Source organism: Pogona vitticeps, chromosome 1 (genome assembly GCF_051106095.1).
Source record: "Pogona vitticeps strain Pit_001003342236 chromosome 1, PviZW2.1, whole genome shotgun sequence".
NCBI lineage: Eukaryota > Metazoa > Chordata > Lepidosauria > Squamata > Agamidae > Pogona > Pogona vitticeps.
The window spans coordinates 292,670,146-292,685,776 of NC_135783.1; the positions used below are offsets into that span (position 1 = coordinate 292,670,146).

Here is a 15,631-nt window from a genome sequence, read left to right on the forward strand (position 1 = left end):
TTTCTGCTTTATGCTGTGTAAGGAGAATACACTTCTCCTTATGCGCACTTTTTAAAAAATGCCTCACATGGAGGCTCAGAAGCTTTACATATCTGTTGCATTGTTTCATGTTTTGTTTTGCTGATTTTGTTATATTTAACATATTTTTAAAAACGTGTGTCTATCAGTTTATCAAGCAATATATTTCTAAATAAAGGTGGGATATACATTATCCTAATAAATAATTAACGAAAGGAAGACTCATGGAGGAAAACAAAAAAGGAAAGCAAAAAAAAAGAGTTTAGAAATCAGATGACAGGAAGAGAAATCAACTTCAGAATCTCGTTGCCAATAAGAGCTGACAATTCTGAGGGATCAAAGAAGGTGGTACAGTGGTGCCTCGCTTAACGAGTGCACCGTATAGCGATGTTTCTGTATAGTGATCCCTTTTTCGGGATTGCTATATGGAAACATACCCGATCTTCGCAATGGGGAAAACCCGCATTGCGAAGATCGGGTATTGCGGCGGCCATTTTGGAGCCGCCGAACAGCTGATCGGCGGTTCCAAAATGGCCGCCGGAAGCCCGGAAATGGCTGCCGGCAGCCGTTTTCGCGCCCTGCCCTCGCTTAGCGAAGGCGCGAAAATGGCTGCCGGCACCTGGAATCCTCGCTGAACGGGTAAGTAACGAAGGTATTGGAACGCATTAAATGAAGTTTAATGCGTTCCAGTACCTTTCCCCTACCCGTTTAGCGATGATTCCGTATAGCGAGGGTTAATCCGGAACGGATTAACCTCGCTATACGGGGCACCACTGTAGTTTGTGCTTGTGTTGTTGCATGAATTGTAAAATTGTGTTTTCTTTCCTTAAGCTTCTGCTTTCCTCCACAGGTATCTCCATTTTGCAAAGATTTAATATAATACTGGATACATGTGTATTGAGGCTGGTCATGACCATGCTTTAGAAATGAAAAGAACATGAGCCCCTCTAGGGCAGCCAGCATGGGTCCCACGCAGATGGTGGAAGAGAACCATGGGGAGAAGGCAAGCCTGTTTGACATGGAGGAGAAAGGCTTTGCACTTTTCCATAGCTCAGAGATCCCCCCTGAGCATATGGGTAAGACTTTGCTTCAGACGGTCAGGGATCATGTTTGCAGCACAAGAAGACCTGATCAATAGATGAAAGTAAACAGGATGGTAGACTGAATGCCATCAATCAGACTGCGAGGGGACATTTAAATCTTTTTTTTTCCCTTCACACATTAAAAACAAGAACAAAACAGAGTTCCCTGCAAATAGTAAATTGTGTGGATTGGGAGTTTAGTGCTTTACTACTGAAGCAACATACGTTTTCTGTGTCTAGTATCAAGAAAACAATGGGGATTTGAGAGATTTGAAAATGATTTGAAAAAGGATTTATTGCTTGTGGCCTGGACACGCATTCCAATTTTACTGCTGAATATGGTCGTGATTGAAAGGCTTTGCAAAACCATTTGAAATCAAAGAGGAAAGAATTAAAAAGTAAGGTGCAGCATTGGAGGAAATGCTCCTCTGAACTATAGTTTAGCTCCTACCAGAGAGAGAGAGAGAGAGAGAGAGAGATATGCAATGCTGTCCTCTAATGGCTAGATAAGAGAAAGACCATGAAAACAAATACTGTACTGTACGTTGCCTGGCTATCTCACCATTCAGAACAACGTCTTTCTATATGAAACTTTCCATATGAATCATTTCTTGGTGTGTGATATCATCTGTACCCCACTTTATTTGTACAGGAAATGCCCCCTAGTCCTCAAAATCACTCTAATATCCTAATTTTGTACATACAGGGATGTTTTAGAGTGGGGAGGACATTCTGACCAGTAGTCTGTTTCTGGAGGGGTGCAATCTTCAGAAATATTAGCCTTTGCTAATATGTAAATTAGCTGCAAGAATTATTAATGTATTCCCAAGAATCTAGAAATGTGGGAGAAGGGCTTTGCTAACTATAAGAATAATTTAATTCAAGGAAGAAGGATGTAAAATATGCTTTGACCCGTCTGGGATGTAGCATTCCATCCTGTTGCATGAAAGGGTGACCCTTTTCACAAGAAGCTATTTCCTTTGGTCACCGCATATAATTTCACAGCTTCTCTTTTATTTTCCTGTCATCCTTCTCCATGTACATAGAAAAACCTCCCCAGAAACGAAAGAAGGGGCCGGCCCCCAAGATGCTTGGAAATGAGGTGTGCAGCGTGTGTGGAGACAAGGCCTCTGGCTTCCACTATAACGTTCTGAGCTGCGAGGGCTGTAAGGGTTTTTTCCGGCGTAGCATCATCAAAGGTGCCCAATATGTCTGCAAAAATGGTGGCCGATGTGAGATGGACATGTACATGCGCCGAAAGTGCCAGGAGTGCCGGTTGCGCAAGTGCCAGGAGGCAGGCATGCGAGAGCAATGTAAGTGGCAGGAGTGGGGATGCCAGAAGCAATGTGGAGAAGATGGATACGAGGAAAGAGCAGGTCCAGGGACAAGGCGACGGTCGGGGTTTCCTTACTGCATTCAGGAAGGCAGGACCCGATGTTATAGTATCTTTATTCTGTGCTTGGAAAAGAGTATGCTAAATAACAGCTGCGTATTGTGGGCTAAACCGCAGAAGCCTGTGCTGCAGGGTCAGAAGACCAGCAGTTGTAAGATCGAATCCATGCGATGGAGTGAGCTCCTGTTGCTTTGTCCCAGGTTGTTCCGAACCTAGCAGTTCGAAAGCATGCAAATGCGAGTAGATAAATAGGTACCACCTCAGTGGGAAGGTAAAACAGTGTTCCCTAGTCATGCTGGCCACTTGACAATGGAAACTGTCTTCAGACAAGCGCTGGCTCTACGGCTTGAAAACGGACTAAGAATGTCAAGGGGAACCTTTACCTTTACCTATAATGGAATGTACTACATTTGAAAGGAATGTGTAAGGATGCATCACTAACTACCAAGATTATCCATAATGTGGTATTCCTCGTTGCAGTATTCCTGAATTGAGAAAGCTGTCTCAATTCAGCTGAAATATAGAGCTGGAGGAGAGTTTGGCAGATACCATGGGTTGCAAAAAGAGGAAGAAGTGGGTACTAGATTCAATCAAGTTGCAGCTTTCTGTAGAAGGAAAAATGACTACATCGGGGCTATCATACTTTGGGCACATCATGAGAAGAGTAGACTCACTGGGAAGCACTGCATGTAGCAGGAAGAGAGAAAGACAATATAAAGTGGATTAACTCAGTTGAAAGAAGTCATGTCCTTTGGAGGTCATTCACTCATAGGACTGCTATGATTCGGAAGCTACTTAAAGGCACGCAACAACAACAAAAACAAAAGTGATAAGATTATTTCAGTTATAATATTTGAATCATCACTGAATTCAGAATATTTTTGCAAATAGAGGGAAACTGAGGTGGGAGGCTGGCAACAAGCAGATAATCGCTAGGATGCATGAAGTTCATTTCACACATATAAAGGGATCTCATGAATTTTAGAGATTTAGAGGCTTTAGACAACTATAAACACATTTTGAAAGTATTTTCTCCCCAGTTAAGAGTTCTATAAATTGGTTTTAATGGTAGATAAAAGAAAAGGGTGGGTGGAAGGGAACCAAGATTTTCAGGAGACTAGGGTTTGTACTGTGGACTTATCTTGGTGAATGAAACATGAACAGCTTGTGCAGGAGATATACTAAAAGAAGAGGAAAGGCTGTTGATAAGGTATATTTGATGTGCGTGCTCACATTACATGTGGAATCACAAAGAAGCGCTGAGAGATGGTGTTTCCAGCCTTCAAGGTCTGAACTGCGTATTTACGGCTCCCACTATCTCTGGCGTTATTATGAACCTTTGTATGTTGCCTGTCTTCTCATTGCTTCTTCTTCTATGGTCCCCTCCTAGGTGTTCTCTCTGAAGAGCAAATCCAGCTGAAGAAGCTGAAGAAGCAGGAAGATGACCAGGCTCGGGTGGTGGTTGTGCCCCAAAATGCACCTTCTCCTTCAACCCCACCTCACAAAATGACCCCTGAGCAGCTTGACATGATAGAAAAACTGGTGGCAGCGCAGCAGCAGTCTAACCGGCGCTCCTTCTCAGACAGGCTCAAAGTGACGGTAACAGCACAATTCATGTGGGTTGCAATCTAAAAGGAGGAGTCAAGAGACCGCTACTTGACATCAGTAGACACTCCCTTTCACTACAGTTAGCATGTTGCTCAACATTTTGGGGTGGTACTCGTATTGCATGATTGGACCTTGGAAAAATTGCGCTTTTTTTGGAAGATGCCACCAAACACAAAAATTCAGTCACCCAGCCATTGGTATCCCATATTAAGTAATTCAGAAGGTTGCTTACTCCATGAAGTAACCATGCTTGCTGGTGAGTTTTCTGAGTCCTAGTGCTTCTCCAGAAGTACCTTTCCCAAGCTCTGTGCGTACTTAACAAAGATGGTGTTCCCTTTTAATGCTTCTCCTGATGTTGATACCTCAAGGACTCAGAGCTAGACTAGCAGATTTGGAAAAGAGCTTGTCTTTCCTTCATGGTGGCTGGAATCAGAGATTTAATGAGCCTAGCAAAGCTAACGGCACCTTTATTGGGCCAAGGGTGCAGTGTGACTCCCCTGGATTTACAGTGCTGGAGGATTATGTTTTCCCCCCACTCCTGTTGTGGGATAACTCATGTGCTGAACAGGAGAGAATTTTATGGGTTGGTGGGACAAGAGTGGTCGTAATTGACCAGATAGGCGGGATATTATTATTATTATTATTATTATTATTATTATTATTATTATTATTATTATTATTATTATTATTATTATTATTATTATTATTATTATTATTATTATTATTATTATTATTATTATTATTATTATCATCATCATCATCATCATCATCATCATCATCAATAATAATAATAATAATAATAATAATAATAATAATAATAATAATAATAATAATAATAATAATAATAATAATAATAATAATAATAATAATAATATGGTAGATCTGTGGCAACTCATCATCCATTTTATTTGACTGTTTATGCTTTTCTTTTCTTTCATCACTGAAGTCTTTCTCCCTTCTTTCCTCATGGCTTACCAATGCCAAATTGCAGCCATGGCCCCAAGTCTCAGATCCCCTTCACCGTGAAGCACGACAGCAGCGCTTTGCTCATTTCACAGAGCTTGCAATCATTTCTGTGCAGGAGATAGTGGACTTTGCTAAGCACTTGCCAGGTTTCCTGGAGCTCACCAGGGAAGATCAGATTGCTCTCCTGAAGACATCCACAATAGAGGTAAGACCTACTCTCTGGCATTCTTGTCAATGAATGTCAGGACACTATTGTCAGTGACAATTTTAGTCAGTCTGCCCCCCTTTCTCTTTTTCATACAGCTGTCTTTCACTTGCATAACATAACACCCATTAAGAAGTCAGTGGTTATACTAATCTGAGGTTGTGACAGAGCAGGTTTTAGGGTCAGTGAGCAGGAGAGGATCTGTACACATGAACACCCTGCTATATGGTCCAACCTGGAATTGGTGTCTTTTGGAAAGTTGCCAGATTTCCTAATAAGGGCTCTTACGAAGGCAGGTTTGACCCCTTACCTGTTCACCCGTCTAATCACCTGTGTTTCCCCAATAGGGGAGGCTGGTGAGGATAGTTCTGGAGTGGTGGGCTGTCCCAAATCACATTCCAGGCAGTTTCATTGTAGAGATAAGAGAAGATGGGACCAAGATTGAATCTGAGTTACGTCTGCAGCGGAGAACATTGGTTTCAGTTTTAAGAGGTGCCCCCAAAAGGAGGTTGGCAGAAAGGGGCTTTGCTTTCCCTCATCTCCTCTGTGTGGAAATGGCCAGCATGCTGCTTCTTACTTATGCCATCATTAAATTCAGTGGCACAAAACTCAGCAGTAAATTATTGCTTAGTTAAGAAATGGAAACTTATGTTTCTTGTTACCCAGTAATGGTAGTCAGTTGGCACTTTCATGAGTGCTTCTTCAGAGCCAAGCCTTGTTTCCTTTCTTATTGAAAACAGGGGTTGTAGGTGCAGAGAGTGAATTTTTATTCGACTTGCTATGGGGTCTTTTGGAGATCTCATAGTGACAAGACTTGAATGACTTCTTCTGCTTCTCTTCCTTAAGGTGATGCTGTTGGAGACATCTCGACACTACAATCCAGAAACAGAATGCATCACTTTTTTGAAGGATTTTAGTTATAATCGGGATGACTTTGCAAAAGCTGGTAAGCAAAACAGAGTTTTGAGTATCAGACAGTTTTTTCTTCTTCAGTATGGCCAGATAACACGTGTACACAATACATGATACAGACCTGATGCATAAGTTTGGCAAAGTGGGGTGTTGGAAGATATAGCCTTTGATTGGTATTCCTGCCTTGAGCAGGGGGTTGGACCCAATGGCTATATAGCCCCCTTCCAATTTCATTATTTTATTTTTCTAGGATTACATGGGGAGTATAGGCGGGGATTATGAGTCGGGAGAAATGGCTTGGAATGGTGATGTTCCTGGAAGTCAAGGAGAAAGGAGAAATAGAAAAACTGCTGAGATAGCTCAGCATTGTACTCTTGCACTGCTTACATGTTTTCGGGCCCATTGCCGCTATGATTTTTTTAAGCTGCTGTTTTAAAAATAAAATCAGATTCTGTGCATTTTTCAAATGACTCTGCACATTTTCTGTTGTATATTTTTCTCTGTCCCCTATTTATAATATAGGCTCTTATATCCATTCCTCACACTATATTACTTTGGAAATGGATGATAGAAATAAGATAACGTAGATCTTAGTGGTGCAATTGTATGGTGTCTGAGATGGCATTGGAGGAGATGGCCATGTAGAAACTCCCCCTCCCTATCCTATATACAAGTCCCTGGTGCTTCTAAAGCTGGAGCTCCAATAGGAATGGGGATGGGGAGGACCGGGAGCATGGCATGGGTGGAGCAGGCTTTGGAAGATCATGGAATCATAGAATTCCAGGCTACTGGAATTGCTTCTGGACAAAGTAGGCACAATGGCAGGAATATAAAGTGGACTAAAATATCAGTGGACAGTCTCTGTGTTCCTAAATAAGCCTCTTTTAAATTCGGAACAGGGACCCATTTCAAATGCTTTCTTTCAGTGTCTCCTCTCCTTGTGATTTCAATTATGTCAAATCATTTCCTATTTTTAATCCTCCTTTTTTTTGGTCTTTTTCTTTCAGGCCTTCAGTTTGAGTTCATTAACCCCATCTTTGGGTTTTCAAAGGGAATGAATGAGCTGCAGCTCAATGATGCTGAATATGCTCTTCTAATTGCTATCAACATTTTTTCTGCGGGTAAGAATGGCTATGGAAAACATCTGTGCTGAAACAAAGACTGAAAAGCTCTCTCTCGCTCTCTCTCTCTGTGCATGTGTAGGATCACAAAACCTCTTATTTAGAAAAAGCACATAAATACAGTATATTTCACATGCCTAGAAAACCTTATTAGGCTTGATCGAAATCAGATGGGACATAATGGCCTGGAAGAACAACAACAACATTTCTGAAGTTTTCTCTTGGTATTTTAGCAAATACACAGGCCAGAATCTGTTGCCTTATATGATTGCATAACAGCAGTCATGCAAACAATGGAAGAAAGTTTGCTGGTTTGCTGTTGCATGCCTTGTAGCCCTCTATTTGTGGAGTGGAATGTGTGACCAGTTGCTCAACAGAGCATATTTTGCAGCCTGCTCTAACTTACAGGGCTGGAGCTGCAATACCAGTTTGTGACAGTGTCAGACATATATAACTTGCAAATGTCCCAGGTTCTGAAGGAGCCCACTGAGAGTAAAATGAAGGAAGGGCATTAATTTCTGCTTGTTCCTACAGCCTCAAATATGTAGATGATACCATTCTGATGGCAGAAAGTGAGAAGGAAATAAAGAACCTCTTAATGAGGGTGAAAGAGGAAAGCGCAAAAAATGGTCTGAAGCTCAACTTCAAAAAAACTAAGATCATGGCCACTGGTCCCATCACCTCCTGGCAAATAGAAGGGGAAGATATGGAAGCATTGACAAATTTTACTTTCTTGGGTTCCATGATCACTGCAGATGGTTACAGAAACCACGAAATTAAAAGACACCTGCTTCTTGGGAGGAAAGCGATGACAAACCTAGACAGCATCTTAAAAAGCAGAGACATCACCTTGCCGACAAAGGTCCACATAGTCCAAGCTATGGTTTTTCCAGTAGTGATGTATGGAAGTGAGAGCTGGACCATAAAGAAGGCTGACTGCCAAAGAATTGATGCTTTTGAATTGTGGTGCTGGAGGAGACTCTTGAGAGTCCCCTGGACTGCAAGAAGATCAAACTTATCCATTCTGAAGGAAATAAACCCTGAGTGCTCACTGGAAGAACAGGTCCTGAAGCTGAGGCTTCAACACTTTGGCCATCTCATGAGAACAGAAATCTCCCTGGAAAAGACCCTGATGTTGGGAAAGAGCGAAGGCAAGAGGAGAAGGGGACGAGATGGTTGGACAGTGTCATCGAAGCTACCAACATGAATTTGACCAAACTCCGGGAGGCAGTGGAAGACAGGGGGGCCTGGCGTGCTCTGGTCCATGGGGTCACAAAGAGTCAGACACGACTTAATGACTAAACAACAACAATGTAAAAGAAGGGAATGGGATGGTTCACATTTTATGGTAATCCAGAATTGCAGAGGATGCCAGCTTACCTTGAGTAAGCAATCACATGGGTATTCACTGCACAGTTGCTCTTGTGTGGCTCTTCCTGCCAGCAGAAGTGTCTAAATAAAAGAGAAAGCATCTGAACTGCAACCTCTGTCTTGTCGTTCTCCTAGCAAGCCAGTATTGTAAGCCAAGAATCTTGATTTTTGATTCAAGTTCATCATGAAAACAATAAACCCAGCACTAAACAAACCACAAATGATTCACTGGTTTGTCTAATCCCTACCACTGGGATTAGGTGCCAGAGAGGTGATAAAACTATGTGAACTAGCATATTTGCTCATTCACTGTAAGCCTGTTTCACTGTGATGTATGGATGATCATAGAATCATTGAATTGTAGAGCTGGAAAGGACCTCAAGGATCATCAAGGCCAGCCCACTGCTACTGTAGTGAAAGCATCCCTGAAAGGTCGCCATCTACTTAAAAATGTCCAGTGAAGAAGAGCCCACTGCCATCTGAGACAGTCACTTTTATTGTCAGAATTCTTCATAATGTTTAGTTAAGATCTCCTTGTAACTTACTTCTGGTCCTGTGCTTTTGAACTGCAAAAAAGAAGACTCCTCCATCTTCCATGTAATAGCCCTTCAAAAACTGGAAGATGGCTGTCATAATGCCTCTCAGCCTTCTTTTCTGCAGGCTAAATATGCCAAGTTCTCTCATTTTTTCTTAAGTGGCTTGGCTTCCAAACCTTGTACTACTCCGATTGCCTTACTCTGGACATATGCCAGGCTTTCAATATCCTTCTTAAACTGTGGTGCCTAGAACTGGACACAGTACTCCAGGAGAGGACTGACAAAAGCAGATTAGAATGGGCTTCTGGGGATTGCCATTCTGTATAGTACAGATTGACGGGTTTCTGTGTCATGATGAAAAGAGAAGTGATCCTGGCATAAAATTTGTGGAGTGGCTTAGCTTTGGAGGAGTCTCCTCATGATATGGAATTACACCAGTCTGATTTGCTTTTGAGAAACAGACCCCTGGGTGTCAGAACTGTTAAGAGTCATGAAAACAATGTCTTGGGTGGGGGGCTATCATGGTGGGACTTATTTGTCTGCCTGATTGTTTGGTGTACAGAAAAATATTTGCCAGCTGCTACACAAAATAATGGAGCTAGAGCTGAATGAAGTAACAATTAAATTAATAATACTCCAGCAGTATTCCACAAGCCCGGTGAAATGGGTCACAGCAGAGCCTGGAAAATTAAAATTTTGGATCACGGATTCTGGAAATTGTTGCCCAAAAATCAACTTTTTGAAACTGTAGACTACGGTTTATGAACACTTAATACCAAATAAAATGTAGTAGTCTTTAAGATGCTACAAAACTCAATTTTGTTAATATTAATACTAAGAGCAACAATAGTATTTTAGAACTTTCAAAGTTCAAAGCCATTCACAATTCCGATAGCTCTTCGATTTCATTTTTTATTGGTATTTCAGTTTTGTTATTCTCAAACAAATAAAATATATTGTCATTGCTACCATAATCTTTACAGCAACCTTACTTTATGAAGCTGGGTTTATTTATCTTACTATTATAAGGGAGAGGAAACTGAGAGGGAGTAACTTATCTGAAGGCATAGCTCTCTTGAGGAAAAATTTAAGCCAGGACATTTTGGTTTGCAGCTTCTGAAGTCTCTTAGTCTCTTTGCCATATTAGCTTGCTCAGCAGTTTGTTTCTCTCACTGAAACTAGTGGGGCTTAAGAGTACTTTGCTGTGGCTGAGTCATGTTAACTTTTCTTAACAAAATGGTTCTCAGCACAGATCAGCCACAACAGATTGAGAAAATCAGTTCCTGCAAAATGTGGTTAATTTTGTAAGTTGTTTCTAAGATGTAGGATGCATGGGTTGTTATCGGAACAAGGGATAACACCGAGTTTGCAGGTTTAACCAGAGCTTTGATCCATTACATTTTCAGACTACGGTTCCAAGAGTTTGCCAGCAGACATTGTAATCCAGAAAAGTAACTTCTCCAAGTTCTGGGTTTAACTTCAGTGGTTCAGTCTGAGCCATCTGCATTCAGCTCCTTATAAAACTTTAACCTGGTTATTTACAGACCGGCCGAATGTTCAAGACCAGCTGCTAGTGGAGAGGCTACAGCATACCTATGTCGAGGCCCTTCATTCGTACATTAGTATCCATAGACCAAATGTAAGTGGAATATGTTAAGAATGATTGTATTGCCATACTGTATGTCTGTGGAACACTTTTCTGATGAAGAGAAAATTGTGACTGTTCTTCCTTTTAAGTTGTTTGAACATGTCTAGTTGACTGTGTGACCAGTCTAATTAAACAAATATAGTGGTGCCTCGCATAGTGAGGTTAATCCGTTCCGGATTAACCTTCGCTATAGCGAAACATCGCTGAACGGGACAGGGAAAGCCATTGGAACGCATTAAACATCGTTTAATGCGTTCCAAAAGGCTCCTTTACTCACCGTTCAGCGAGGTTTCCTATGGCCGGCAGCCATTTTCGCGCCCTCGTTAAGCGAGGGGAGGGCGCGAAAACGCTGCACGCAGCCATTTTGGGGCTTCCGGCGGCCATTTTGTCCACCAAACAGCTGATCGTTGGAGCTTCGTTTTGCGAAGATCGGTAAGCGAAACGCTTACTGATCTTCGCAAAGCGAATTTCTCCCTATCTAAAGCTCGTTGAGCGATTGCATTAACGATCCAAAAAAATGGATCGCTATGCGATTTCGTCGTTATATGGTGCGCTCGTTAAGCGAGGCACCACTGTAGTTATTTACTTAGACAGTTGCCTAATTCTGAGTCTGACCATTGGTCCTTTTAGTCCATGACTACTCTGATGGGCAGCCAGTCTGCAGGGTCCTAGACAAGTTCTTTCTCCAGTCCTGCTACCTGATTTATGGGACCACGGAGGCCACAGCCTTCAACAACTACTAGTTAAGACGATTGTATGTCACATTGAGAATGAGAGGCAGTGCATTTCAGTGCATGAGTTGCTGGAGAACATGAGATGGGGTTGCATACATACTCATGTCCTACTGCAGGGCTCTGCATTGGCAACTGATTGGCCCTAATGTGAATAGACTACATAAGCCATTGGTCTGATCCACATGGTTTCTCTTTTGTTCTTATAACCTTTTAAATGCAAAGCTTCTGTGGTTCCCTCTTCCAGTTCATTAATGCTTGCTTGGTGCTATGAATGAAAGAGACAGAGAAGGGGCAGGAAGCCCTTCTTATAGACCTAATATACAGTATATACATACTGAGAGATTGCCTGAAACTGCCCAGCTTTCATTTAGCTCAAAATGCTAGGGGCTGAATATAGCTGGTGAACCAAAGTCCAGGTTGCTAAAAGAGTGGGAGTAGGAAATAACATTTTAAAATGTGCTGGTTGAAGCTTTGGAAACTAAGAGAATCTTTAAGCATGATTTTAAGTCATTATAATGATATAGTCCTGTTCTTGCCCAGGCTTCCTAGTTCATAATACAGTAGTGCTTACCTAGTTACTTACTCTCGTCTTTTTGCCTCCTAGACCCTTTTGCTGCTTTTATTGCCATTTAACAGCCTACTTCTTAACAGTACCACAAATACTTTCTGAACTCTCAGATACTAAGATTTGAATTCATTATGCAAACTACATAAAATTGTTTTATGCAAATATATCCAATTTGCATAATTTGTTCTGAGCAGATCTTATAGAATTGGAAATCACAGAATGTTGCCAGCCATGATGTTACTGTGGCTATGACAAATTAAGTTAAAAGCAGAATAGGTTTAATATTATTATTAATATTATTAATCATTCTGCTGCCTACAATTCTTTGCTATCATTAGACTTAGAGAAAGTCATTATGAGTCTTACTTTGCAAATGGAAAACTGAGACTGAGAAATTGATTTTTGAATCTGCCTGATATTGGTGTCCTTTTTTCTGTTACTCCACAGGATCATCTAATGTTCCCACGGATGTTAATGAAACTGGTCAGTCTTCGGACTCTAAGTAGTGTTCATTCTGAACAAGTGTTTGCTCTTCGGTTACAGGACAAGAAGTTGCCACCACTTCTTTCAGAGATTTGGGATGTTAATGAATGACCACGCTGTCTCAGGACCATGATCCACTGAAGTAGCCCCATTATTTACCTTCTAACAAGCCTCCCTCTCTCTGAAACACTGAAGAAGAGCAGATGATTATGGTCCTGTGTTTTCACTAGTGAAACAATGTAGAAGGCAAGTGAGGTGGACTAGGTGATGTTTTAGTCTTTCATTTGATGTCTTCCAGAAATGGGACATCTGAAACACTTCAACATGATGAAGGATGTGCCCAAATATTTTATCCATTGGTTTTCTTCTTGAGAGCAATTTCTCCATGTTTAATTGGAAGGACTGACCATGCAGACACATAGAAGGCTTTCTCAGACATTTCAGAAGCAAGACCTCTTGTGTCATTTATATTCTATAACTTTATTAGAGTTACTTGGACTCATGCATGTTGATCATCATGGCAAAAAGCTGGATATAAAGAGAACATTTGTGGCATTTCCTTCACTTTTGGAGGAATCTTTTCTTTCTGTGAACTGAAGCCATAAGTGCCATTTTGTTAACTTTTGAAAATGGATTGAGAGGGTAACCTCAATATAAATTGCTTGTAATCTTTCCTTATTTTTCCCTTCTAACTTTCAAAGTATATTTTTCATTTATAAATCAGGACCCTTCATATGTATATTACACATGCACTAGGGAGCCATGTTCAGTTACCTTTCCATACCACGTGGAGCTGCTTTGTATGTGAAGGTGTACATCATGTGTACAAATAGTATATATTCATGCACTCAATACTAGGCATGGTTACTAAAAAGCAGGATCTGTTGTGTTCAATGGGACTTACTCTTAAGTAATTAACAGCACGTTGGAGGGCAGTCTTAGTCCTCTAGTCATGGGGGATGAAAGAGGTCAGCATGGGGAGTCCAACATATCTAGACTGTCAGGATCAGGGATATTCCTTGTATTTATGCTTGAATCTCCTTGTTTAATTCCATAGTATGGCTCTGTGTTGATGCACATGCACATTGAGTATGTCCATGTGACTGTGCATGCTGAAGTAGTATTGGATACATCAGCACACTGCACAAATCACAGTGGGTAGAACTAAACATCACATGGAAGCTTATGTAATAAAAACTTGGTGGCTGCTTTTGTTGAAGGACCCGTTTGAGAATGCCAGATTGGAGCACAGAATAAGGGGAGGGAGACTGCCTAATTCTTTTCCTGTTTATTGCTTTGCTGCTGTTAATTTCCTCATCCAGCCATTTTTCCCTTGTGGGATTCCAGATGTGTGTTTGCAAAGTAAATATGTGTCTTAACCCTATATGGAAGGGAAAGCATCTGGAGAATTGTTATAAGGGAAATGTAGTTGGGGGAGAGAGGAAGGATTAAGCACTTTTTCTTATTCCTCAAAAACTTATTTCTTGCACAAAAAACACTCAGTTGGGGATTTGTTACATTTCCTCTTGGTGTTGCCCTCAGATATCTTTGGGAAGGAGTAAAATGTAAGTTGCTTATGCCATATAAGAATGTTAATGTATGTCAATATTTTGAAAGGTCCCTCGGCTATTCTGAAACATGTGTGATTTTGTCTCTATCTTGAACATGTCAGGTTGTTATCTAGCAATGGCCCAGTCTGATTTATCCCTATAAAGAGTTTACAGTTTGAAGCTATGCAAAACTGAACATACCTTAGCCATTCCTAAATTAGTTTTGGAGTAGGCTGTAAGAGTAGGGGTGGGAAAACATGTGACTTGTGGGATCTGCTTTTGCTTTTTGGTAGAACTTGGAGATCTACTTAGTAGAACCTGGTACAAAAGATATATGATTAAAGCTAAATAATTTTGAGCCCCAAAATCTAGTTAGAACAAAACAGTTAATATTTCTATATAAAAATCCACTCTTGTTACCCTAAGCATTCTTCATTTCAGTAATATAGTTGAGGGCAGAGAGGACTTGCTTTGTTACTCCTGTAGTTAAATAATTAGGAGTCAGAAATCTTTGCCAGTCTTCAGCAGGTCACCCAGAAATCTAGCAGTAGATTCAAATCTACCAAACCAACTTGAAAACACCTCACTAGTTTAGCTGCCAGGATGTTTGGTGCCAGGAATTAAATGTAAGATTTCCTGGTTAATTCATAGTATGTAAATACCTTTGTGAGGATCTACTGTAAGCTGGCTTTCTCTGCAGGCATCCTGACAGCCTGAGCCCACCAATCAGTATGATTGTTGACACTGTAGTGAGTGCCATATTTAAGGTCTTGGCCTTGTGTCTGTTTTGCACTTGAAGTTAGTCTCTTTCCACTGGCCTTTATAAAGCACTTGCAAGAATTTGTAAAATCTGTTTTTATAACTCTTTGCACTTGCCAAAATGCTTATATTTAATTCTGTATTTTAAACTAATTTTTTTGGCAATATGTTTGTGTTAATGCAAAAGAATAAAACCTAAGAGAGGATTTAATTGTCTCATGAAAAGCCATCTTCAGTGCACCAGGGCAAAGTCCTTATCTTTTGGAGTGACACTTCAGAGCTAATTATTGCAAATATGTAGACACCAAGATATTTACAAATTTGAAAATAATTGCTAGGACGATTCTGATAATCTTAGTTGTTATGTACGTTTGGGGGGTAATGTCTATGGTTTTAAAATGACATCTATGAAATTGTTGTATATGTTAGTTTACCACGATAATGTTTACGTTGATGTGACAACTATGCTAAAGGCAGCCTACAGCTCCAAGTCAGGAGCTTTAAATATATATTGGATGTAGAACAGGTTGTCACAGTAAGGATAAACAAATTAGTTTATATTTTTCTTATACTGTACTAATGTTTAGTCCTGAGTTGATTTCTGATGCATTATAAAAGAAGCTGACAAATTTTTACATTGATACATAATGTGGAATAAAGCAGCCAAAAGTAAAAAA

The 15,631-nt window shown here is 40.6% G+C and overlaps 1 protein-coding gene across 6 annotated transcripts in view; it reads left to right on the forward strand.

Annotated features, from left to right (window-relative positions):
* Positions 1 to 15,631, forward strand: part of NR1H3 (nuclear receptor subfamily 1 group H member 3) — a 36,383-nt gene extending 20,752 nt beyond the window's left edge. For 4 of the 6 annotated variants that reach the window (XM_078390045.1, XM_072986028.2, XM_078390039.1 and 1 more), the window contains 8 exons: positions 869 to 1,094; positions 2,147 to 2,413; positions 3,884 to 4,092; positions 5,093 to 5,272; positions 6,119 to 6,218; positions 7,192 to 7,305; positions 10,757 to 10,851; positions 12,610 to 15,631. In XM_078390045.1, the coding sequence (XP_078246171.1) occupies positions 956 to 1,094; positions 2,147 to 2,413; positions 3,884 to 4,092; positions 5,093 to 5,272; positions 6,119 to 6,218; positions 7,192 to 7,305; positions 10,757 to 10,851; positions 12,610 to 12,756 (1,251 nt within the window). In that variant the 5' untranslated portion in view covers positions 869 to 955 and the 3' untranslated portion in view covers positions 12,757 to 15,631. Of the gene's footprint in view, positions 1 to 848; positions 1,095 to 2,146; positions 2,414 to 3,883; positions 4,093 to 5,092; positions 5,273 to 6,118; positions 6,219 to 7,191; positions 7,306 to 10,756; positions 10,852 to 12,609 lie in introns of all 6 variants that reach the window. The other 2 variants (XM_078390060.1, XM_078390051.1) reach the window with 2 other exon arrangements.